The sequence below is a fragment of the Heliangelus exortis genome, chromosome 10 (assembly GCF_036169615.1).
Source record: "Heliangelus exortis chromosome 10, bHelExo1.hap1, whole genome shotgun sequence".
Lineage (NCBI taxonomy): Eukaryota > Metazoa > Chordata > Aves > Apodiformes > Trochilidae > Heliangelus > Heliangelus exortis.
Window position 1 is genome coordinate 14,509,894 of NC_092431.1, and position 27,300 is coordinate 14,537,193.

The 27,300-nt window shown below is 36.5% G+C and overlaps 1 protein-coding gene across 7 annotated transcripts in view; it reads left to right on the forward strand.

Annotated features, from left to right (window-relative positions):
• LRBA (LPS responsive beige-like anchor protein) overlaps nucleotides 1–27,300 on the forward strand; it is a 388,894-nt gene that overhangs the window by 285,678 nt on the left and 75,916 nt on the right. For all 7 annotated transcript variants that reach the window (XM_071753672.1, XM_071753674.1, XM_071753673.1 and 4 more), the window contains 2 exons: nucleotides 499–618; nucleotides 10,311–10,463. In XM_071753672.1, the coding sequence (XP_071609773.1) occupies nucleotides 499–618; nucleotides 10,311–10,463 (273 nt within the window). The remainder of the gene's footprint in view (nucleotides 1–498; nucleotides 619–10,310; nucleotides 10,464–27,300) is intronic.

Sequence of the window (27,300 nt, forward strand, 5' to 3'; positions counted from 1 at the left end):
TTTCTTTCTTAAATCATAAATTACATATTAAACAATAACAATCATAAAACTACCAGTATTGAATGCTACCTGTTATATTAAAAAGATTATCTTGAACAAAATAAAATGCATGTGTTAGTTTAGTTACATCCTAGATTAAAAAATATGTAAGGTACAGCTGTTGAACTTTTTCATTTATTTGAGAGCAATTTATGTCACAAATGACTGTAGCTGTTTCTGCAGTCCGTAAATATTTTCCTTCATTTTTATTTGCTTTTCTTTATCTGAATATGCATGGGTGGAGTAGGAATAAAAGCATTTGTTGAACAAATGATCATCAGTTTGTATTTCTCATTCTTGGATAATAGAATTAACCCTTTGCAAGTGCTCATGTGTCTGTCAGAAGAGGAGCATCATTAATAACCAAACCTCAAAAGACTAATGAATAACTTTCCCCCCTCCTTGAAATTCCAGTAGAGATACATTGTTCTTTTAAAATAATATTTTTATATGTTTTAGGAACCCTTTACAACATTTTTCCTGAATCTACAAGGTGGGAAGTTTGATCATGCAGACAGAACCTTTTCATCTGTTTCAAGAGCATGGCGCAACAGTCAGCGTGACACCTCTGATATCAAGGTAAAGCTTTCCTGAGAGGTGTTAACTTGTTTTACACTGGATCTGACTTTATTGTAGCTGTTATTAGAGCACCACAGGTTATGAAAAAAAGCAGGGAGAAGATTGGGAGCTACTTCCATTTGGAAAAAGATGCAAGGGAGATGACACATGGTTTTACATCTGTTAGAATATTTTGGGTAATTCTTTTGTAAAACTTCAGCAAACACTTTTAGCCCTGAGACTGAAATAAGGCAAAATTGGTGGTCTTTGTGCTACAGGTATGTTTCACTGTCTGTTTGTTATTCTGCACAAGTTTTAAGCCTTTGAAAAGTCAGTAGCAACTGTTGTAGACTTTTAACCACTGAGTTAAAATACTCTATTCATGCTTCTGCTTGTCTCAGTTAAGAATGTTGCAGCTAATATTCATATTACTTTATGCAATTTTGGGTCTAGGTTAATTGCTTCCAACCTAATTTTGGAGCTGTTTCTGAAGTGTCCTGTTTCCTTGGTTTGTCTGTGACAGACATGAGGAGGCTGTGCTAGTTTGGGTGCAGAAGGTGCAAAAACTGGTCTTATGATGAGGTAATAGTAGATGGAGATAAAGGGATAGCAGTTTTGGGAAGCAGTCTGTAGGAAGACTGTACACTGCACAGAGAAACAAAGGGCTGCAGAAATCCTCTGCCTGAGTATATTAAGATGAGACAGAATTTAGCATGATAGTGAACCCATCCTAACAGGGGAACTGGGCCTGGGAACTGGCAAGTGAACAAGAAGTAGGTGGGAATAGAAGATAAATTAATCTGGTAATTAGTCATTCTGTAGAAAGAGACCTAGAATTTAGTGGGTCAAGAAGCTAAGGAGGGAGCACACTGAAGTTCTGAGGGCAGAGTTTTAGGTAGCTGTTGAAGAAAGTAATGAGGTAAACAAATAGGTTCTGGGTTCTGAAGAATGTTTTGAGGAGAACAAAGGAAACAAGGATGCTGGCAGTGGTGGGAAGCTTTGTTGACCTCAAATCCAAGAAGCAGGGAGTAGTATCAGAATTGGGTTTTTTAGTGAAAGATGGAAAAGTGCACTGTGAAAAAAATCAGAGGCTAACTCAAAGATGTCATGCAGCTTGCAAGACATAATTCATGTGAAACCATTCTAAAACTATGTTAATAGTGAGGAGACAATTAAGGACAGGGGTCATCTGTAGATTAGTGGAATGAGAAAATTGTCACTGATAGTACTAAAAAGTAATGTCTGTTTTGCATTTGTGAGTTCCCACCAAAAGAATCAGTGGTAACCAGTGACTAGTGAAATTAATATCACTTATGAAAAGCTACAATGTGTATATCAAATTGGGAAAGAACTGTTTATAAAATACAAACACATAAACACATTAGATTTTTTTCAAATAGACTATGAGCTTCTTTTTCTTGTACCTACAAGACTAGCAGGCAGAATTTCAGAGTCCTTTGGTGGTTTTTTTTTTGAGAAATTCAGAAGGAAATGTTAGCAGTGTTTTAAAAGTTTTAAAAGTATTTAGTTTTTAAAAAGGAAGAGAAAGAGCCAAGAAATTATGAGGTGAGTTTAACTACAGTTCACAGAAAAATACTTATGCAAATAATCAGACTATGCCTAAGAACCAGGAAGATAACAAGGAGACAAGCAAATGAAACACATGTTTATCAAGAAGAGATTATGTCAAAGCAATCACAGTTCCTGATGAGAAAAAGTAACAGACCTTATAAACAGAAAAGAAGCAGATGATGATCCTATTTTTTGACATTCTCTCATGTATGAGCTGGTAAAACTTAGTCTAAAATAATCTGCTGTATTTGGACAATAGTTGCCAGTGATTCATTATTAAAATTGAAAGATGTATTGAGTGGAATTCTTTTTGATAACAATGGTTAGGGCTCAATTTTTGTTGATACTGGAAGTACAGTGGAATTGGGAGCACTTCTCGTAGAAGAGAAAAGTGAGGATTGTAATTTCCATGCAGATTCTTATTCAGTTAGGCACAAATATAACAAGGGACCATTCTGCTGTGCAAAAAAAGATGTAGGCTTGTTGTACATCACCAGTGGTATGAGAAAAGGTGGGTAATGTTTCACAGAGGATACCTCTACAGAACATCACGTAACTTTAAAAAACATATGAAAAAAATCTTTAGCTTTGCCCAGCTTTGATAAAGTCTTAACTGGAGTATTTCATCCATAGCTGTGACCTAGTTGGAGGGAATCCACACTGAAACAAAGATAATAGTGCTGGGTCTTGCAAATAAAATGCAATGAAAGATTGAGTAGCTATGCTTGTTTTTCTTCTAAAGAAGAGAATATTGAGGAGGCACTTAAGAATCTTTAGTTACATGGGGACTGCTGCAAAAAAGAAAAATCTATGCTGCCCATGCTGGGTAGAATAAAGATTAATGGACTTAAAATACAGGAGATTTCAAATAGATGTGAAAGTAACCTAACAGAAAAATGAACCTGTTGAATGCTTCTCTAGCAATTAGGGTAGCCAGGGTTTTTCAGGAATGATGTGTATCCATGCTGGTACTGCTTTTAGAGCTATTCCTACTATTATGGATGGCCACTTGAAGCTGCTTGCAGCTTTCTGAGTCTGTGAATTGCCATGAATGACACTGCACTGCTCTGAAGCATATGAGTCAGTGTTAGGATTGACAATAGGAGTCTGTTGGTGAGACTTGAGGAGCAGCCAGCAAAGGGGATGAGATGGGATTTCCACAGGACGTGGGAGTAGAGGGCACAAAGGAAAAAGAAGGGTTTATTCCTATTCCAGATGAGAAAATTGTGTATTTTTAGAACCACTGAGCTGGCTACAGGAAAAGATTTTTCCTTGCTTCTAATGTGAAGAGAATAAATGCAGTTCTTTATCCTGACTGTCCTAAGATTATTGTTAATAATCTTAAGGCATCATGTATTACAAGAAAGACTAACATGAGCTAGTGTTGGAAGCAACTCTAGTTGGCTGGTGTCACTTCAACAAAGAGAGCTAAAGCATATTTGTGGCCACAGGCAATCTTTGCCAATTATCTGTGAAAGCCTTGGACTGATGACCAAAGCAGGAAACCAGGGCTGCACCGTGTTCAACCTTTTGTTGAACTTTTCAGACTTTGATTTCAAGAGGTGATATGTTGCATCAATTTTTTTTTTTTTTTCCCAAGCAAAAAAGGAGGCAAAAAAATTCTAGAGTTCCAAACTGTTGGAACATTCAGAAACTGGAGAATGACAAATAAAATGACTTTCTTTAAAATACATATTAAAAAAAAGAAGTTGAAGCTCTGCACAATGCCATCTCATGCTTATTGAAACAGGCTGCCTAACATAAGCAAGCCTAAGACACTCCGTAACCTGATCAACTTTTCTACATATGCTTTGCATTGTTTTAGACTTCTTCATGTAACAGGCAGGAGTTTCAGAAGTTAGAAGAAGTAAAGTTGCTGCTAGACTGGTAACATTGCCTTTGTACAGGAGAAATTTAATGACACATTACTAGCAAGGTCAAAGATGTCCAATATTAATGACTAGCAAAATTACACTGTAATTCAGGTTTTTAACCATAAAGTGTAAGTCTGGTGTAGCAAAACTTAACCTATTTAGGAAGCAGTTCTTCAGTTTTCTTAAATACTTGGTTTTCTGTAAACTTGTGCCAAGATCCATAACTGGAAAATACTTCTGAGTTAAAAAAAATAAAATAATAGTTCTAAATAGAGTCAGATCTGTGTGTGATAATCTGTGGGAACTGTTGTAGTTAAAAACACAGACATCTGGGTGTATGGATCAGAAAGTTCATCTAATATCTGTGGCCTGCTTCTTTTATACCCAGCCATAACTGTAGTGAAAAGGAACCAAATATTTTAAATATCTGCTTCAAACTTTTTAGAGTCGCTATTGAAATGATAACCCTCAAGTCAGTTATGAACAAATTTGCTAAAGTACAAAGAAGAATGATCAGAGGTCTAGGAAGTAAAACTACTCATATAAAGCTGAAGGGCTTAGGTTGTTACTTTGGAGAATCACAGAATCTCAGAATGTGGAAAAAGAAATAAGGATAAGAAAGGAGGAACAGGGACAGAAATGTGAAGTGCTGTGGCAGTGGCAGCTGTAATGCCCTCACCCTGCTGGGGTTTTGGGTAGAAGGCAAAATGCACTTCATTTGATGGAATCAGAACAGCAGAGGCTGGAGGGACCTTGGAAGATCATCTGGTCCAACTTTCCATGGGAAAGGGAGCATATATGAGACTGTCTAGCACCTTGTCCTAGCCCATCTTGAAAACCTCCAGTGATGGGGACTCTGCCATGGTCTCTGGTCAGAAAGGAAGCTCTTCCAGTGGTGGGAACAGAGGAACACTAAAAATTTGTAGGATCCCCATCACTGAAAATTTTTAAAGGGTCAAGGCAAAGAAACATCTTTCAAGAATACCTGTGGGTAATAGTCTGTGAATCTAAATGTAGAAAAGATGAGCTTTCAAGAATTCATCTCGACCTTTTTGTGATTCAGTATAGTCCTTTTCACTCCCAGATAATTATAAAAACTAGAGGAAAGGAACATAGTTATGTACAACTTTTTTCCTCTTTATCTGTCAAGTTAACTTGAACTACATAACTGCATGGTGTATAAATATGGTCAATAAACAGCATTGCATACTTTTACACGTATCATAAGTAAAAAGTAAAATAATTTTGTGTATATATAATCTGCATTGGCCAACAGGATTTAAAGAGCCTTACAAATGCATTTTTAATGCAATAATATATTATCTTACTAAAAGCTACTAACTGATCAATAATGAATCAACTACTGATTGTGATTCTTTTATGTTTCATTAATCTACAAAATAAAGATCGGGGGCTTTCATAATCTTCTTAATTTTAAATAAATGGAGATTTTAATATTTTTCTGAAACATTTCAAGCGAATGAGGAATAATGGCTTGAAACTGAAAGAGGGTTTATTTAGATTCAATGTTAGGAAAAAATTCTTTCCTGTGAGAGTGGTGAGACCCTGGCCTGGGTTGCCCAGGGAAGCTGTGGCTGCCCCATCCCTGGCAGTGTCTCAGGTCAGGTTGGATGGGGCTTGGATCACCCTGAGCTGGTGGGAGGTGTCCCTGCCCATGCAGGGGGTTGGAACTGGATGAGCTTTAAGGTCCTTTCCAACCAAAACCATTCTGTGGGTCTATAAAAAAGGAAATATTTGTCATATAATATCTTAGAACTTCAGCAAGATGATTAGGCATTGATAAAGCTCATATCTTCATGAACTCCATTCAGAATTTCAGTGGAAGCCTGCTGAAGTATTGTCCTTACAAGTTGGGAGGATTTCAGGCTGTGTCTTGAGGCAGTTTCTTAGTTCTGTGAGAAGTGACACACATATAGCAGAGAGAGGCAAACTCATGGGTACATAGAAAATATACTTTCCCACGGTCATGAAAATGATTACATTTGAAGTGTGATGAAAAAATGAAATTTGAAATAATTTAATATAAAAGTATATATTTTGAATGCTAATTTAATTCCCTAACAGAGGAAACAAAGTGTGGTGATATGAATAAAAACCTAGACTTTTAATATACATTTTTTATTATTCTGTTTGACAGGTTACATGTAAGCTTAATATTTCTTAATGTGATTGTCAAATAATTTAGTTTGAAAATCTGGTATCTTATAAATGTTCTAATATGGTTAAGGAATCTGTTGTTCCTAGGCACTTTGCAGGTAACACAAGTCTGCTTGAAAATCCATCTGTCTTATTTTTTAAACAAAACAAGAAAATACCCTTTCATTACATTAAACAAACAATGTATCTTGTACAGATTTTTAATGCACAGTAGTAAACATGAAAGTGTTAAACCAGTGAAAGCGTTTACCAGTGTTAAACTGACATTATTTGGCATAGCTTGTTTGTAAAAAAAAAATCAAATTTAGTGAAGTTTTCTTGGGAATCACAGCAAAGGGCAACTTTTGTTATAATGCAGAATTTCATAGGCATTTTAGTAAGAATCCTGATATGGCAAATTTTAGCCTTAATTTTTAAAATAAAAACTACATAGCACTAGAATGACTGTGTGTTAGATTCATGTTGATATTCATGCTGAGCTTTTAATTGGTTGTAATGACTTGAAAAACATAGGATGAGTGAAGTATTGCTTCACATCCTTATCACATAAGCATGACTGTCTCTACCCCATGGAACTGGTAAATTTCAGTAGAGGAATTTTGGAAACTAATTTTCAACACAACTGTGCTAAAGCAAGAGCTGCAACAAATCATAGAGGTGTTTTTGTTATTCTGTGAAATCATATATAAAAAAAATAATGTCAGTGTTGCACAGTTCTACCATTTCTATGCATGTGCTAAGTGTGTAAAATTTTAGAAGGGATTGATTAGAATTAGAAAAAGTGTGAAGGCAATCAAAATGATTGGTCAGAAGTGAAGACCTCCAGTGGGAGTGAAGTGAATGGACTGGAATCCCTTTGCAGAATGGGATTGTATAGGTCTGTGATCTCCAGAAGGACATATAGAAGATTGAGTAAGGATTTAATATTTACTGGTTTTCACAATTGAGTTGCTGGAATAATCCACTGGAACTCTTAGAAAGCTATTTCAGAGCAGCCAAAGAAAAAAACCTTTTTAGGCAAAACTGCAGTGTGGAACAGCACATGATCAATGATTCTAGAAATCAGAAGCACAGATGACTTCAGAACCATTTAAGTGTAAGCAGCTTGACAGAATATCCATGGAAAGACTGCATTTGCCCTGTGTTATTCATCCAGTCCTTGTCACTTTTCCAAGTGAGAAATTAAATGGTCCTTCAGTCTGGCCTCTCATGGCAGGTCCTGCATCTTCATGTGGTATCTGTATGGAACCACAAGTAACTCCTTCCTCTCCCCTTAAAAAAAAAAAAAAAAAAAAAAGAAAAAAGGCAAAAAGTGCATTAATATTTTTAATGTTCTTAGGTGTACAGAAAGTTGCAAAAGTACATGAGTCAGCTTCTGCTTAGTGTTAATCCATGCATGTGATGTAAATATTTTAAGAAAAGACTCCATGAAGAGTTGAAAAGCACCATTGAGGACCACAAATGCATAAAGAGTGTTTGTAAGCTTGATAAAAATGAGGTATTTTATTATCAGGCTTATTTGCTGGTTTTAGAAAAACTGTTGGCCTTTAGCTAATGTACTTGTTTTCACTCATTTAAAAGTGGCACTAAATACTGCTCAATTAGGATGGTCCAGTCTATGTGTTTGCACTCCCTTTTCTCATGTGTAAATGATGGCACATGGTCAAGATAAGAAAATCTGGTAATAAAGAAGCTCCTTTTGTAAAAATGTATTGTTATGGTGACAGTGAAAAACTTCCTGAAAACTCATTTCTGGAGCAATGAAATAATGTTTTATAAGGTTTCTCATAACCAAACTAACAGAAGTTACTGGTAATATTTAACTTTCCAGACAGCATATTGTTTCTGTGTAATGTAATGAAAACAACATGTTCTAGAAAGCCAAATGTTTTCTGATCTTGAAGGAAACTAATGCACAGCTGTACAGATATATATACACTAAAAAAACCCATCAGTAACATATGTAATGAGCTTATGTTTTAAGTATTCATAATCATAGGATGATTTCATAGTTGTGGGGCGTGTTGCTATCAAATTAGTAGTCCAGTGTCTCTGCTTTTTCTTTGTTAGTTTGTCTGTGATGATGGTAAAAACTACAGAAACTTCAGTTTTGGAGTACTTTCTTTTTTCCAAACCTTTATCTTTACTACATCCTTGTTCTTCATTATACAATTAAATGGTTCAAAATCTATTTTTACCTATTTTTACTTGTCAAGCATTTGGTACAGAAGCATGTTTTCACCCTGCCTAGATAATTAAGGTGACTGTAAACAAAAAGATGTACAATTCAAAGCCAAGTGGTGTTTTACACAAGGATGGAGGTGATAATAGCTTAATTCCTGCTTGATCTTTCCTGTCTTTGCCCTGGCGACTTTGGATTGACCTTGTCCACAATCTGATGACCTCCCTATTACACTCAGCCATTTGGAAAGCTGCTCATGCCATAGCTGGCCCTGAGGGGCTATCTGGGAGACCAGTGATCCATTGACCCATGTCAAGAGAGGGTTTCAGGTCTGATCTACTGAGCTTCTGACTTGGGTGCCTACTACGCCCACTGCAGACAAAGCCAGGAGGGCACTCTGATTTTTTTTTTTTTTTTTTTTCTTCTTAAGTGGCATGCAGTTTGCACTTCCTCTATGGAAAAGCCAGTTTTACACCAGTCAATTGCTATGAAATACACTTCCTGAAGCAATTACATGTATTGATCCTTTCTTTACAAAGGAAGTAAATTCTCTAATTTAGTGGTTCAATTTTTCTAAATCCATCAAATTGCCAGGTTTATTGGGTGTATTTAAGTTTCATCATCAAGTTCTTAAGAAAAAAAAAAAAAAAAAAAAAGCTTTTTCTATGAACTTATTCCAGGACTTTGCAGACATTTTTAAAAGTGTGTGTAAATGAGGTTCTAATCACATTAACTTAGATATGTTTATATATCTCCTGGTGCTTATTTTACAAGATAAATGACAGCTTATGAAGCTGCACGTGTGTTTGCAAAACAGGAAAACACTTTGCTTATCCAGGAGAAAATCCTTATGCTTTCGAGCTTCACTTTGCTTCCTACCATGTTGTGTTGAATTCTGCACTAGACTGTACCATTTTCTGCCTAAAAAATTTGTTTCATCGAGTAGTATTACTTTGCTTTTCTCCTAACACTTGGAAATTATACTTCCTTTGCTGAACTTGCTTGCATTGTTTCCTCTGCTGTGTTTTAGCCAGGGCAGGACAGCTTTGGAGATGTTAAATGCTGCCTTCCAGTCCTGTTCAGCACTTGTTTCAACTGGGATGGTCCTGATAAGGATTTCTTTTTCTTTTTTTTTTTTTCCTATTGTGTGTGTGTGTGTAATTATGCATGATTCTTCCCTGTAATTCTAGACTGGACACATAATAGAGTTAATGACCTTTTCATGAAAGAAAAATATTGACTTGATTCAGCTTTGACTGTGTGGGGTTTTTTTCTGAAAATGTGGTGTAACTCCAAGGTATTTTAGACTTGGAAAAAAAATAAATTGCTTCTGTGCACTGAACAATCTTAGATAATAGCCTAAACATTAAGCTCTTAGACCCTTTACTTTAAAGAGAATAAGAATGTAACTGGTTTCTACACCTTTGTAATTAATACATGTGGGCCTACTTTCACCCAAACTATAGATTGCCATTTGTGCATTAGCACTTTAAAAATGGGGATTGTATTAAAATGTGAAAAAAGCAGTTTGCCAATTTCTTTACATCCTTGGTTGTCTGTCACTAAATATTGTTTCTATCATGTAATGTTCATTACTTTAGCTTTTTAAGTTTCTCTATGCATAATATCCAATCAAAACCAATGTTCTGACTTCTTTGTTTTGTAGCCCATTATGTTTTAGTTCTTTGTTATGTTAAAAGCATGATAGGACTTTTCCTGTCTAAAGGCTTCTATTTTAGAAAGTATGAAAGAGGAGATTTCCCTCTTCTAGGGGACAGAGGGATCTGTGGGGGAGGATTCTGTATATTCTCTTTGCCTAATTCCCTGCTAATAATTATATTTTTAACATGACAAAGTGCATCCTCTGACAGAATTATAACATGGCATTGTTTTTCATTTCTGTACAGGAATTGATCCCTGAATTCTATTACCTCCCAGAGATATTTGTCAACAGCAACAATTACAAACTGGGCGTGATGGATGATGGAACAGTTGTGTCTGATGTTGAACTTCCACCGTGGGCCAAAACCCCAGAAGAATTTGTCCGCATAAACAGACTGGTGAGATGGTTACTTTCTCGTGTCTCTCAGCCTTTGTCTCACAAGATTCTTCTGAAACAGTTCAGATCTTTGCTTGCAAGATGTAGCTGTTTAAAATTTAGGTAGAACTATTGCTGGAAATATCTGAAGAAAGGTTCGATTTACAAGTTTAGGAAGGAAAAAAAGGCCTATGCTATTGTTCATTCTTTAGAACTGCTCAAAAAAATTTGAGTGTGGTCTAAATACTCAGGAGATCTTATCCCATTTGTATGTCAGCTCGTGTGGTTCTAAAGAGCTGATGAAATCCTCACTTTACAGAACACTTGGAAAAGCTTTTTGATCGTAGAAAAATTTGTCACTCTGATTACTTAAATGTAATGCAGATTTTTTAATTTTAGTATCCATTTAACTCCAAAGACCAGTGAATGCCTCAGGAAAGAAGGTTGCATTTTGAACCTTTTGCCTTCTCTCCCATTTCTTCCATCAAATGGATATGCTTTGGAGTGGTATTTTACAAGAAAAAGAAGTGAATCCTCCTTTGCCTGCTTCATTCCCCAAACCTGTATTACTCTTCTGTTTTGGAAAATCCTGTTGTTGGCACAGCCTGTCCTCCTGGTGTCCCCCAGACAGTGTAGTGAATTACAGAATAATTGTTACAGTATCATTGTTGGTGTTTCAGCACTTTCTCAAAGGTGTTACCTTAGGCTCTTCTCAAAACAAACAGATTCTGTATCTAAAATGAGAGAAGTTTTTCTTAATGAGTCTTGAAAAATGAGGCTGCAGTTTTACTGTAGTGGTCAACACACTGGGAAATACTGAAATAAGGGTTGGACTTGATGATCTCAGAGGCTCTTTCTAACCCGGCTGATTCTATGATTCTATGAGTCTAAGGCATAGAAACTTTTTTGGATACCAGGCTTAGACTTGACAATGTTATGATATCACTAAGTTGGGAAATGGGAACTGGAAAAGTCCTTTTGTTGGCAGACCATCAGAGCTCATATTCATAAAATTAGACAACAGTCACATCAGAAGAAATCTGTGATTTGTAAGTTATCAGAATGCTTTACACTGCACTTTCCCTAATGTGAAAAACCATGCTTTTTAGAAATTTTATTTGCCTTAGGTTTCTGCAGGCAGTTGTAGGATGCACCATAATAATCACAAATAATGTCAGATGAATTTAGTGTTTTGCTCCATAAAGGAGGATGTGCCACTCTTATTTAAATGAGGTATGAAGTACACTAAGGTTTGGCAGGAGTAGTTGGCAAACCATATTCAAGTGCAACTTTTCATCTGACCATTGTGCTGATAGGTTAAGGAGGTATCCTGGCACCTTTTCCAGTTTGGCATGCACTGGTGATTCAGCATAACCTGAGAAAGGAAAAGCCATGTTCTTAAGCAGACTTTCAAAGGCAGCCTGTGGCCATGATCTTTCCATGTTGGCTTTTGCATAAAATATACTTCTTATTCTATTAATTATGGATCTGGCTTTCCCCACTGGGAAGTTGTTCTCCATCTCCTGTGTCCTCCTTTTCTGAGATTTTAGCACTTAATTATCTTTTGCTCATTTCTAGCCTTGATGCCAGCTTTTTCTCACTCTCACCTCTCTGTACACTCTGACCTACACTTCTCTCATCCTTTCAACATTTCCCAAAGCCTTTGCTACTTGTATCTGCCTTCTTGCAGCTCTCTTTGGTATCTCTCACTTGTGCTGTATTCTCAGGATGAAGTGCTTCAGCAGCAGAAAGCAGCTGCTTTTTGGTTATTACTGTTAAAGTCTTGGACACAAAATGTAAAATTCCTTTACAGTCTTCTTGTAGAGAGTGATGATCTCATTCTAAGCACATTTTTATTTTGTTAAATTCTGAAAAAATACAGAACACTCTAGAATGAGGGAAATGAGATCCAAACTTCCATTTCTAGAAAAAGTAATCTGAAAACAGAAGCATATTAATTTTTGCATATATAATTTTTGTATAATGGAGAAGATTAAAATTACTTTGTCATGTCCTTAATTTCACTCAGCATTTCTTTTGCAACTGAAATATCCTATTTATTATATAAATACAATATATAACTACAATTAATGTTTCCTGCTTATATAAATTTCCCCAAGTAATTATTCATTATTGATTGTGACTTTTGAAACAGTTTTAATCTGAAAGACTTTGCTACTGATCTGCTGGGCTTCATAACTTCTGTTGTGAAAGGAGGCCTTGTCCCACTTGGTCAAATGGGGCATGGAAAGAAGGTGCAAAAGTTGCTGTAAATCAGAGTTTTTCAAAACAAAGAGCTTTTACAGGAATGGGTAATGTTCCAGGGCTGCATAATTGGACAAAACAGAGATTTTTTTTTTAAGGCTTAAAGTTAATTACAAGAAGAAGAAATGATGTACAGAGTGATGGCATAATAAAGTGTCAGGCATCAGCCCTTCTGGAGACACTGGAGGCTCCTGATGCTGTTGCTGTAGTCAGATAACCAGGTTTGTCACTCTAGGGGGGTTGAATTTAAACCTCAGTGCCAATGAATTGTGTTGACTGCTTCTGTGTGACGTGGTCAACCTTACTGTGGTGGTGGTGGCCCTGTTGGTGCTGGTATGGATGATGCCCTGTGTGACCTGCTGGTTTTGTAGTGACATAAAACTAAGAAAAATCACATGCAAATCTTGAATTGCTTCTTCTTGTTAATACCTAGTGGACCGGACACCATCAGCATCAAATCAGCATCCTTTCATTTTAATAGGTGTGTTTAGGAGGAGAGCTTAAAGCTCAGCTCCTCACAGATACAACTGAGAGCAGCTTGTTGCTACAGTGTGGCACAGGCCGAGGCATTCACTTGGCATTTCCTTGCTGCTTCTTCCTTTGGACAGAATACTGATCATAGTATTATAAATTCCCAGTTTGTAAGCTATCACACATAGAGAATTTTTCCCTTCGCATTTCAGTTTTCCCCTTTAAAGTCCACAGATCTTGTGCAACGATTTGAGCTCATGAAATGCATACTACTTTGATCTGTGACCTTTTTGTGGTGCTAATCGGGTTCCTGGTATCATTATACCTTGCTCATTAATCATATTTCCTGCAGCCCGTCAGCCAGCCAGACAGCCCAAGCCCCTCTTTGCAGCCTTGGCTTGGCAGGTTTCTGCTTTTCCAGATTATTACAGTGTGATACTTTGGCTTCTCATAACCAGACCCACATCAAGCTGTGTGCTACAATTAAAGTCAGATGGTCCTCAGGTTGAGCAGGGATATAGTGCTGCAGCTGTCTGTCTTTCTGGAACAGACTGGCACAGGGAGCAGATGATGTGTAGGACAGTGCATCAGAACAGCTTGTACAGTACTGGGTCAGTAGCAGGGGTTCAGAACATTAATTGACAGGCTGATAGCTGATTTAAAAGTGATTCCCAACCTATTTTTTAATTCTATAAAGTGTGTGTTTTAATTGAAATAGATGGTTGCAAGTCCTCTGTGTTTGCTCTGAGAGAGGAAGCAGAATGGTGTATAATTAAAACTGGGTTTTGATTGATGAAATGTCATGATGAGCTAAATGATAGCAGCAGGATGTCATCCTAAGTAATACAAAGCAGCACAACGTGGATGTTTTGCTTTTGCATGTAGTTGGTACTTTGTATTGGTTTGTGGTGGCACAGTATTTTATAACAGCAAAATCAATGGATGGTTAGGTTGTTGGAGGGTTTTTGCTTTGTTTTGTTTTTTGGTTTTTTGTTTGCTTGGGTTTTTTTTTCTGAGATTTGATGGAAAAGTGGTTTTTCAGTCTGCAGTTTGATGGAAAAGTGCCTGGGTTTTTACCAGTCTGAAACCTTATTATATACCTCTAAAACTCTGTGTTATAACTGCTGAGGTATTGGAGAATATTTTCCAGTTTACACAGATGCAATTGACAATATTTGTATTATTGTAAAATTTAGTAATTTTTATATTTGTGTGTGATAAGAATTATAGCATTAGCTTAATAAAAGTGTAAAGCCTACAAACTTTTAAATGAGATACAATTATAATTTTTCCTCCCAACAAAACAGAAAACCCCAAATGCAGCATAATTTTGCATCCTTACTTTATAAAATGCTACCTTGATCTGGTGACCAGCAGAAGAAAATAGGAAACAATTGTTTGATTATTGCATGTTGCTGGGAGACCTGTAGAAAAAAGAAATAGGAAGTGAACTGTGAGGGGAAGAGTACAAACAGGTAGATGTTCAGGTACAGAAATCTGAAACAAAAACCATAGCAGTCATTGACAGACATTGGAATAGACATATCCAGTTAAACTTAGGGTCTTCTGGGGTCTTTTGTTGGCTTCACTATTTTCTTAGAGTAGTTTTCTTTCCTAGAAATTTAAATTTGCTTGTCAGAATTAGTGATAATTACCCAATTAAGACTGATAGAAATTTTAATACCCCTCCTATCATGCAGAACAAAGTAGACATTCATGAAGACCAGGTGCAACCCAAGGGAAAGTGCCATGCTTCTCACTGCTAGTTAGGAACAGCTAAAATCCCAGTAAGACAATCCTGCTTGGTTTTAATCCTGTCATTAAAGGTTGGATGTCTGAATAGGTAAGAATTAATTTTAAACTGTTAATCAATTGATAATAACTAAATTTCATACAACTTTGATGAGCCTTGAGAATTAGATTGCTTCAATGATAATAAATAAAGTTGTGGAGTTCTGTTAAGCCAGTTTTCCACTATACATCTCAATTTAAGTATTTCAGTGCTTATTGCAGAGTTAGTCCTTTCATGGTCAATGGTTTATCCATTTGATTCAATGCTGGGGAAAATGCAGGACAAACTAGAAAAGTGATGAGATTGCTGTGCTGGATTGAAAGTTTTAAAACACAATTTTCAAATAATTGGAAATGTAGTGATTGGAAGGTAGGACACTTTCTGAAACAAATGTGATATTTAAATACATAAAGGTGCTGTACACAAAATTTGTCCTGGCATGATAAGTAAAACAAAGAGGAAAGGTAGGCCAGCCATTCACCCTAATACAAATTTTAGTGGAGCAAAATGGATCAGTATTAAGAACAACTGGTCAGTTAGAAGATTTTAGTGACATGATTGCTATCAATATATGGAAGCAGCAGTTAAGGTAGAGCCTATAATTTGGAATATACTGAATTTTTTTGTCCTGTCTTGGAAAATTCTGTCCTGGTCCTACAGCTGTGTATTTGTAAAGGTGTTACAGCAAGTGCTGTAGAGAATCATGTGGATATGAACTGCATGAATTAAGGTTCACTGATACAGATTACCAGTCATAAATTGTAGATTATTAGTGAAGTATTGCTGGAAATAGCTTACTACTAAATATGCTAAAAACATTACAGAGTAGGAAAAAAGCTAAAATGAATACTGGGGTAACTAAAACCATCCAAGTTGTTATCTGTGCAGCACACAGAAATTCTAGTTTAAGTAGGGCTGAATAAAGTCCTGCAAACTAGAATTCAGACTGGTCCATGCAGACTTCATAATGAGGATGCTTCTGGCAATCTCAGCTGTGGTGAAACATTCAGAGAATTTAAGAGCAGAATAGAGAAGGAAGATGGCAGCTCTGTGGACTCTTCACAAAGGCACTTACAGATGGATCTGTTAGCATGTTAGGCATTTGTTCATCTAGAAGAGAGGTGATGGATCTTGATGGAAAAGGAGCAGAGTTTTGATACCAGTTCTTTTCAACACTTTATTTCATTAAATATGTGTGGGATTGACATGTTATGTCCATTTCTATTTCTAATGTTTGGTGATTGCTTGTGACTTCTCTTTGGAAATTTTATACAACATTTATACAATGTCATCTCTAAGTGTATCGGTTAACTCTACAAGCATTTTAATTTTTAGAAAAAATCACTCATAAATTTATAATAGAAAAAGTAGGTTGGAAAGTTATCTGTAACTTTGCTTTTCCTGGCAAGTACTTGTATTTCTATTCCACGTGTGTGTTTAAACACAGCTATTCCCAGTGCATCTTAAAACACTATGCTGCATTCATTTTATGTTGCTTGTAAGCTGTGACTTGAAAAGAGGTTTGTGCAGGAGGCAAGGTAAAATAAAGATTTCCATTCATACAAGTCTCAGAAACTTCACAGTTTCATTCAGAGAGTTGTCAGGAATATTATTCTTCAGCAGAGTTGGGTGTGAAAGGTCCACCCTGCTGGCATACTGGACTTTGTGTATTTACAAGTTTAGTACTATTTAACACGTCATTTTTTTCCTCATTTATGAAAACAAGGCAGTCCTGGGAAGCAGAGGGGTGGCACTGTGTAGGTACCTAACAGGCAGAGGAGCACAGAAAGTCTCTTAAACACTTGAAGTAGTGGAGGATGATGTGCAAACCTGAGCAGCAGGATTCTTCCTTTCCTCAGAAAGTGCCTCCATGGCTGCAGTGTGCAGGTCTGTGACTGCCTGGTTTTCCCTTTCAGTTTGTCCATGTACAATACCAGCTTTGGCTAAAACCTGATTGTTTTGCACTTAAGTTAAGTGGTGCCTTGGTATAATTGTGACACTGTATCACTACACTCAGTGCCTACCACTTGTGTGACAGTTCCATCCTCTGTTTGTCACTGCTTAGAATTACTTTGCACTGTTAGAATTACTTCCTATAAAGAAAGAACTTTTGCTGTTTTCCACACAGAAGACCTTGTATGCACAGGCTAGTAAAGAAATACTGGATATTTGTAATTGGTCTTCTTATTTAATCAATATAATGTATAGATGAGATTATTAGCAGGGAAAGGGAGGGAAATGACCCCTTCTTATATAGTTTTCAGCACCTTCTCATGTGAAGGTAAATCTAGAATACCAGGAGTAACGTCAGCAGAACTGCTCCTAGGTGAAATCAGTGCAAGTGAAACCCTAACCTGTGGGTATTCTAGAGGGAAAAAAAAAGGATCATCCCTTCTTTTTGAAAAGTAGAGAAGAAATATTTCTAGAAGAATGTGATATATGGCCTACTAGAAAAGATTCTGGAAATCTGGGAATAAACAGAAGTAAACTAATTTTTCTGTGTGTGCAGTTGACTCTGCATATAAGAACAAGTTGGTCTTACTGAAGAACCATGTAAGAAATATTGCCAGAAAATCACATTTATTTAAATCAAATTCTTTTGGAATATTTGTTTTCATGCAAGAATTTTTATTGTATTGATTTGTAAAAAAGACTGCTATACAAAGAAAGTCAAATACGTGGAAGAATGTGAGGGAGGTAATAAAAACTGAACATGACCCATACTTCTGTATAGAACTTGTTTTAATCATGCTGAAAGCATTCAGTTCAGGTTTTGTAATGCATCAAATATGCTAATATTGGAAGATGGGGTTTGGATCATAGATGTGATGGAATATGTTGAAGAAGTGCATCTGCAGGACAAATATATAGTAAGAAGCAAAAATGTGATCATGTAAAGAAACTTCTTTTTGCCTTTTCAATGAAAACAATAACCTAGATTATATTTTTTTAGCTAAAAGCATTGATATCACTTACAGCAAACACAGATATGTAAATAGGAAAGGAAAGCAGAGTTTGTAAAATCTATTCATTCCATAATTATCCCTTCCTTAAATCTTATATGTGATTCCTACCATCTTTCTAAAGTCTTCATACAAGTCACTTTATTGAAATGACAGCTGGACTTCAAGACTATAAACAGATATAAACAGAAACCCACACATGCTCACGTTTAAGTAAGTTCTTAATGCATGATAGGTGCCACTTTTGCTGAATAAAGAAAGCTTAATGGAATCATGGAATGTGATTTCCTGGGCAGTCTATCTTTGTTATTATGGAAAAAAAATACTAAAGATGCCCATCTTCATAATTAAAAAAATTCAAGGTATTAAATAATTCTAGGCTAATTCTCTCATATTAAAAAAAAAAACAACAAACAACAAACAAACAAAAAAATAACCCTGAAAACCCAAAAAACAAACAAACACACAAAAAAACAGACATGCAGTAAAACATGGAGGGGAATTCTATGCATTGGGAAAGATTAGAAAATGCCAAATTATAACCCAATTTGAGTGTATATAGTTGAAAAAAAAATAAAGGAAAGCTAAGGTGGGTAAATCTGCTTTTATAAAAAAAGGTTGATTGAAAGCAATATAGCCAATTAAATTTGCTTTCAGCACTTTTGTTGTTTGATGTTGTAGAACTGATGTTTGAAAGTGAGTCCGTGGAGGACATTAAAGTTATTACTGTGTGAAATGAAGTGGGAAACAATTGTGCTGGAGCCATTGCCCCATTGAACAGGTGTTCACTAAATCTGTCCATCTTCTCTTTGTCTGTTCTCCAAATGCTGTGCCTGGGCACTCCCTGGAAACAATATTCTTAAGGAAACTGTTGAAAATGTATTAACAATTCAGATTAACATGGAAAAATTACATCACAAGCTCAGCGTTGGTAAGGGAGAAAAAAGGTTTGAAAGCAGTAGCATTTTCTTCTTCAGTTTACTAAGAGCTACAATCTGTGATTTGAAGACTTGCAAAGAAATATTGCAGCTTGTTCCTCCTGTGAGGGGAACTGATGATGATCAGAACTTCCATACAACAGGATGTGCTGATGAGAGACATGACTGGAGATGGTGGTGTTGCTTTTGTTTCACTGTTGTATAAAGTTTAATTATAGGTCCTGTATGAAAACATGCTGCTAAGTTTGAATTTGATGGGTTGTTTGTTCTAAAGAAGGTATTTGTAATATAGTCAGAATGTAGAGAAATTTCAATCTTAAGTTTTGGAAGAGATTTTGTTAACATTTGCATGTGTGGAGCTGTGGAGAGATAAACTGAGAGTTTGTGGTCTGCTGCTGCAGCAGGGGAGGGGCTGAGGAAACATGGCTATCCGTGCCCTACATGGAAGGATACGAGAAAAAAAATCAACTGAGGCTTTCCTTTCAAGTGCTTTTCCCTGGCAAGACTCCATTTCTTGAAAGCCTGGGATGAGGAGCAGTGATGTTGCTAAAACCATCTGGAGTACAGAGAAAACTTACGATAAGGATAAGGAGCTGTAGGAGAAACTTGTGTGGGAAGGAGTTTTTCTTCCTAGAAGAGAGGAGAATAAGAAAGAGGGTAATAGAAGCAAACAAAATAATGACTGGTACTGAGGAGATGTGCCTGGAAATGGCATTCTCTATTTCATAACTTCATTGTATAAAGGTAGTTCATTAAATGAAAAATTAAAAATTGCCACATGCTAGTATTTTTCAGAGTGTTTAATCAGACTAACAACAGGAATCAGAAAGGAACTGTGGACTTGTGTGAAGATAAGAAGGTATCCAGTTGGATAGGCAGTACAAAACATGCAATATGAAATACAAGCTCTTACATTCCATGATGAATTCATGAATATGTGAGCATTTCATGAAAGAAAGAGTACTCCAACTCTTCTTGTTCTAATAAATAGAAGCATCTTTTTCTTGATCATATAGAATTAAAGATGCTTTAGTACAACAGACCTCCTGGCTTTATAGAAAGGAAAATCTGAAGACATAACTCCACATTTTAGAGGACTTAAAAGTATGTAGCTAAGTCAACCATTTCCTCTTCCTATCCCTCATCACATTTTCCCCAGCCTTTGTTCAGGAACAAATGCTTTGTGAGGTTGAACTTCAAACTAGATCACTGAAATGATATGAAAAAGCCTCATTTCTAACCTGGGTTATTATTTTAGTGCCCTAATTTACAATATTGCTCCACTAGTAGTAATTTCATGGTTAGCAGCAACGCAGTGCAAGTACAGACATTTCCAAACGGAAACTTAAACTACTTCCTTTGTCAAAGTTGGTATTTTATAAAACCTGGGTCAACACTGTAGTCTTGGAGAGCTGGACAAGTTCTAATCAGCTGTTTCTGATATTTAACTGTAGCAGCAGCTCTGAGCAGGGGGTACCACACTGCTGCCTGGGGATGGATGGTGTCAGGCTTGGGGTGCTGATGCACTTTTGTAAAAGGTGTTGGTGGAAACTCCTGGAAAAGGTTGCTGCTCCCTAGCCCAGCTGCTCAGTATCAACCTCCTGCTAGATGTGCCCTCACATCTGCCAGTTGTTACCTTTTGATTGGAACTTCAGGTGTAGCCCTTTTGGTTTAAGTAGAGGCCAGACTGCCCATCATCAGGCAGGTGAGGAGAATGAATTTAGCAGGAGAGATGTGAGCATTTGTTTCAAGGTCATGTTCACCATAGTAATGAATGTATTGGGGAGTCAGCTGCTTGAGTCAGATGGCTGGTCCAGAGATAAAAGTGTATGAATTCCTTTTCCAGTTTTTCTTTTTAAAGCAATTCAAGCAAATTTATTACTTTGTAATTTTTTACTCACCGCTTCTGTTAGTTAAAAGTGCTGGCTGCAGGGTACCTGTAAGTACTTACTTACTGATCTGTTGAACTGCATTAGTAAAATCTGTGAGCTATAAAGTCAACTACAGAATGAAATCCAGTAAAATACTAGTTTGAATTTTCTTATTTCATTCTCTGGTAGCCACAAATACAATGCACCCTGCAATTTAAACCAGTATAATTGTTTTGCTTTTGAAGCATGAAAGCTCCTTCTGAAGTAGAGGACCATAGGTAAAACGCCAGAGCTGGAATTCCTCATGCTTGTGCTCACCTGTAATTATATAAAATTATATGAAATCTGTGTATTACTCAGCATTTTTCTTTCTTTTTGTTCTCAAGTTTCATTGCTTCTTTGGTAGGAAATACCTCTTTGTTTAGGTAGAGTAGAATTGTTAATAAAAAGCAACAGATTGTAAAGCAAGATTAAAGATATTAATAACAGCAAAAATGTAATTGACATTCAGATAGGTCATAAGCAGACAAAATTCTGTGTATAGAAAGTGACTTAATGAACAGCCTTGTGTTGTTCTTTGTGTTTGTCCTTATCCACATGGGCAGGATTTTTCTGAGTCATTTTAAGAAAAAAATTTGGGTCTGATCCAAGTTAGTTGTTTCCAGTGAGACTTGGAACTGGGCTTATAAAAACATGAAAGGTTCAGCAGCATGCAAGTAATTTAGAAGAAGGTGATAAAAATATTGAGGAAACCCAAATGGTTTTAGTTTTGCAATGTGTGAAATGAAAGTAATGTTGGATGTTTCACTTATAATGTCTTTATTTGCTGTATAAAATACAGTGTTCTCCATTTTTTAAAAGAAAACTTTTGTTTTGAGAATGTTCCAAACACTATGACTAGAATAAAATAGTGCAAGGTATCCTGTTTCTAAAATTCTCTAAAAAAATTGTAAGTGTATAACAGAAGGGTCCTTAAGAGCAGTGGAGCCTCCTAATTGTTACTGACATTATCTCTTGCCATCTGTTTTCTGAGGCAGAATAAGAACTTTATAATGAGGATTAGAAATCAAAAGATGGTGAGACCGTGCTCCAGGAGGTGCTGGATTGTTCTCTGCTTTCATGATAAATCACAGAATAACTTCTTTACAATAGTTTTTAATATATTTTTTCTAAACTAATATAAAGAAATTAAGATTTCCTTTTTGTTGCATATGCTATTTGTAGTCAGTTAATTTGTTAAACCTTTCTTTAAGATACTAAAATCACAGGAATTAACCACAGTGCATTGGGCTTGGATGTCTGCACTGTCAATACCCTCCTTTCAGACTGATGAAACATGGAGGCACATCCTTAGGCTGTGTATACACCAGAATTAAGCTATGATTATGATTAAAATCCATTCCAAAGCTGCATACAAGCAGAGCTTTTTTTAAGTTCAGTTTTACTGGCAGTGTGGACAGATCCAAGCAATACACAGATTTTTCAGCAGATTCTCTGCTCTCCTCTCTGGCTTTCCATGTGTTTATTGAACCTTGTCTCATTTGCAGTTTGCCCTGTATGCATTAGTGGTTTAGAATAAGTTTAGAAGGGAGAAATATTCAGATTAATTCTTCTGGGTCTGGATGAAGTTCATATGTTACTGTTGTGACCACTTAATGGAAATTTTTGCTTTGCATTGAGATTCCTTCCATATGACATGGCATGCAACCTGATTATGACCCATTTACAGGGCCTTATATCCACAGTGTTGGTAATGTGCTGACTTGTGTTTTAGCTACCACTTTGATATTATGGTTCTGTAGGACACTGCTGGGAGCTGGGCCATGTACTGGAAAGGCACAAATTCCCTGTAATCAGAGGTCAACTTTATTTCTGGCTAGATCAGTCCTGTTAGGTTTCATATCCAATACTATAAATCCTGCTGGTTTTTATTTGATTTATGCACCTTTCTGTTGCAGCATGTGTAAACATTTCCTTCAGTTTGGTTGATCTGGTGATGGGCAGGCATGCTACAGGGGATCAGATAAAACTGCCTGGCAAGCTGGGTCTTGCTCTGGTCTGCCAGATGGCCATATCTGTTACATGTCAGTTTTCTCACTTCCCTGACAAGAGTGAGTCCCAGTGGTGTAGGAAGGAAGGTAAGGAATGTATTCCATTGGTAATCCCTGAAGGGAGCCACAGAGTTTCCTGGAGAGGGATGCATCTTTCTTAATCACACATCTCTTACTGAAAGATTCCCCTTTTTGCTGCTGCTTTTACCATGAGGTTTTGGATGTTATGGCAAGAGAGGGAATAAGGAAAAAACCCAAACTGAAGTGGTGTCCAGGATATATGTTTGCTAGGGGCCAGTTATGAACTGCAATGAAAGGCTACATATTGGGAGTTTAAAGCCCAAAAATCACTCTTGCAAAGAGGCTAGAGAAGGTTGTGCCACTTGAATAGCAAAAGAGTTTAGTGACAGAAAGCTGTGATACAGGTAGAGCAGCAGTTTCTCAAACTACACAGAGGAATCAATAGAGTGGCCAGATCTGTTTGTTTCCTCTGTGGCTTTCAATAATGACAGAAATATGGGAATGACTGATAAATTAAGATTGCTTTAAAGTCTTCCGTGACTACACAGAGATCCCTGTTCAGGAAACTAAAATGAAATCTATTTGATATCTCACTGAAATGTTAGGTTCATATACTGGGTACGGAGTTTGGAGTGATACCTGGTGCCAGCTGGATTAACAGGACTCCTTTGGTCTCCACAAAGGGCTCATTCCTGAAGTGTCCCATTTAAAAGTGCAGTTGTGGTAATAAGTAAGTATGGGAAATATAAATGCTGCTATTAATTTTAACAAGTAAATATTGAACATAAAATATGACATGATGGCATAAAAAGTCTCAGTAAAAACCTTTAAGGAATCTTACTGACAGTGTAACTGCTGCAACATCTTATGTGCTCTGTGTGATGGGAAAACACTAGAAGTAATAACCATGTAGTCTTACATAGTATAAAAACTAAGGCCATCCTGCCAAAATATAGAACTTCATCACTCTACATGGGATCTATAAATTATAATAGTAACACCTTCTGCATGCATTTACTAGCAAGATGAATATAACCTCTTTTTTCATTGTCCTTTGAAATTCTCTTTTTTATTTGGAATGTCAGGATCTTTGAGATAAGAATTGTTGTTTTCAGAATTAGCAGAAAAGGTGAGTGAAAGACACGGTGTTTTTAATATAGTGTTTGAGGACAGAACTGTGCCTTTCACTTATCTGATCACTTCATGCATGTTAGCTTTGTATCTTTCGAGCAGTGGGGTGTAAGCAAATTTCAGGAATTTTTAATGTTTTTGGAGTAGGCTGTACATTTGTGACCCAAGGATTAGTAGATAGAGGGTAATGCCTCTTAATTTGGGGTCATGAACACTTAGCAGTCATATGCTGACCTTACAGTCATTACATGTCTGAATTCACATCATTCAGTTGTTTGCTTTGGTAGCTGAGGGGCCTTTCTATAAAGCCACACAAGGAAGTGTGTTCTGGTGGTGCATTCTTTTAGAGCTATGATTCTACACCACTGTCTGCATTGTTTTTTTAAGTGTGTTTAAAAATCAGCTGCAGGTTATGTTGCTCATGCACTGTGTCACACAAGTAAAGCAGTCTTTTTTCTCTATTTGTAGGGATTGTGTCTTAAAGTACTTGAAAACCAAAAATGAAACGTTAACTGAATCCCATGGATATGTTTCCCTCTAGTTTATGGCTTAACACTTGGCCTCTAACTAAATGATCATGTTGGTTTTCTGCTGGCTGTGTTCAGGCCACAGGATGAGCAGGGCTCATGTAATGAGTTACTCAGTATTTTTTCTCTATACTGTTACATTTATATGGTTTCAAATGCTATTTATCATTTGAACCCAATTCTGAAAACACTATCTTGTGTGGCCATTTCTTTAATATTCACTCTGTGGTATCTGAACCACCCACAAGCATTAATGAATTTACCTTTACATGACCTTCATCTGATGATCAAATTGTCTTTTCCCTATTTTAAAAGTGCAAAGGAGGCTACAGATGGTGATCTATCATCCCTGCTACTCATGGATGTCTATTTTGAAAGTACTAGGAGGTGACATTGTTCAGAGTAGTAAGAAGTCTGTAAAATCTGAAAGAAAAGAGAAAATACTGTTTTCAGTTTGGGTCAGTTCCCATTTCCTTTGCCATTCAGCCCAACAAGTAGTTGTGTTTGTATGATCAGGGTATCAAGAAAGAGTGGCTAGAAATTGTGTGATAGGACAGAAACTGCTTTGGTGAGTATTGGAGCTGAAACTTCAAAAAATCTTACCCAGACCATGAAATATGGTGACAATAATTATGGAATTAATCACAGTTTGAGAAACCTATGTATCAAATCAGATACTCCCCAAATCTGATTGCCTAATCAGTACTGTGAAAGGGGCTGGTATTGTTAACTTAGAAACAGATGTAAGTCCTATAGAAGGAAAATCCACTTTTCTGGAAAAAGTTGAGTTTAATGCAAAATTTTATTTGCTTATAAATGTCTTGAAAAATTCTGTAACCACTCTCTTTGTGGAAAAGGAGACACAAAACTTTTCAGTTGTTTTATGGGGTTCTAATATGGAAATGGGTGAGGGGCTTTGATGGAGATCTTGACAGTCTTTCTATAACACAAATAAATGGGTAATGGATTTCTAAATATTATTTGATTCTTACTTACATGAAGACAGCAATTTATTTATCTATTTCCAGTATGATTATTTGGCATGCCATGAAACAACATGGAACAGGAAGATTGCTTAAAAGGCCAATGGCAAACAAATTCATTGCCAAACCATTGATAAAGATACTGTATTTTTGAGGTTTTTGAAGTCATATATTCTCCTAGGTATTACTTTTTGTGTGTCTTGCTCTTCAGCTAAGGTCAATTATTCAGTGTATTTATCCTTTTTATGTAAAGGGTTATACATACAAGAGAAGATGTGTAAATATGGTTTGGTGGATTTTTTTTTTTCTTTACAGAGTATGTGAGGGTGGTTTATTTTGATGGAATAAGGTGGGAAAGAATTTGTTACGTGGTTTTGCAAATTTCAAGAGACCAGAAATTCCTTTTAGGTGAGAGGGGATGGTTGGTCTGTGGTGGTCTACTTAAATGATTTTGATTTTTTTTCCAAGATCACACAGAATAAGTAACTTTCAACAGGGTAAAAGAGGGAACTTTGATACTTATGCTGTCAGTTACTTGTTTTCTTGTATGAAATCTGTTTTCTTGTGTAGAAGTATTCCTTAGGCTTCTATTAACAGCCACAAACACTGCCTGAAGGTGATGAATTTACCTACAAAGATGAATGTTCCAGTATAAATTGCATTACCCTGGAATTCCTGATCATTTCAGACTTTTGGTTTTATTGGGAAAATTCTTCACCTGAAGTAGTTGAGAGGTCAAAACTGCTGTAAAAACTCCAAGGTCTGTTTCTGCTGCATAAGGAAAGATCTATTGCAAGGGCTTTCCAGCTTTTTTTTTTTTTTTTTGGGACTCCATAACACTTTCCATTGAAGGTGCATTTTCCTGTATAGCAAATTTAACCTGGCTGACAGTAAGCCAAGACTTTCCTTAATTACCCATTGTGGTTTCTTAGAAGTAGCCCATAGAGCAAAGGCATCTGGAAACCACAGGTTGAAGCCCACTGCTGTTAATTGTTTCTGTGTCATTGTTAAAATGAGCATCAGTTCAGTCTTGTGATGATGAACACTTTTTGCTGTGAGTCATAATTATAGCTCTGTAGTGGTGTAATTGCTAATCTAGTGTAACTAAGGTTAACAACAGAAATAACCAAATATCATAGAATTCTTTCCTGCTTTCATCCTGGTGAGATAGCAAATATATTAAATCCCAACAAATCTTCAAATTTATTATGCCCTGAAGGAAGGTATTGGAGCTTTACTAACATGGGACAGATTGCATGCCAGATAAACCTCAGTAAACATAACTGTCAGGTGATAGTTTGTTTTCACAGGATTATCACATGAAAACTTGTGCAGGGTTCCAGACATGTAAAGAGCTGGAGCAGCTTTTATTAACTGTCATAATGCTAAAGATTTAACTTGCTGATACTGAGTGTGGACCTGTATGATGCAAGTTGCTTTGGTTGGTTGAGAAATCATGCTGGTTGTAAATTGTGAATGAGTCTATGGTCTGCAAAAATAGCTCTAAGAAATTGTGTGTGGTGTACAGGCTCATTTTAAAAATAATTTTTTGATTTCTTTAGCCCTGAAGTGAGGCCTTTTCTGATACAGAATAAAAATGAGTTTATCAGACTGGAGAGAAATATGTGGTTACATCTACATTTGCTAGTTTTAATCCTTTAGCAGATGTTGAGGTTTGTTTTAAAAAAATCAAAAAAGGCAGGAGAACAGAAAGATATAAATGCCTAGTAAGTACCTGCCCAACATCAGGTTTCCTGCTCGTGCAAGCAACCAGAGTGAAAGAGAGCAATGTGCCATCTGCCTGGGTTGGTGGTCACCATCCCAGGCACTGAGCCCCCGTGACAGC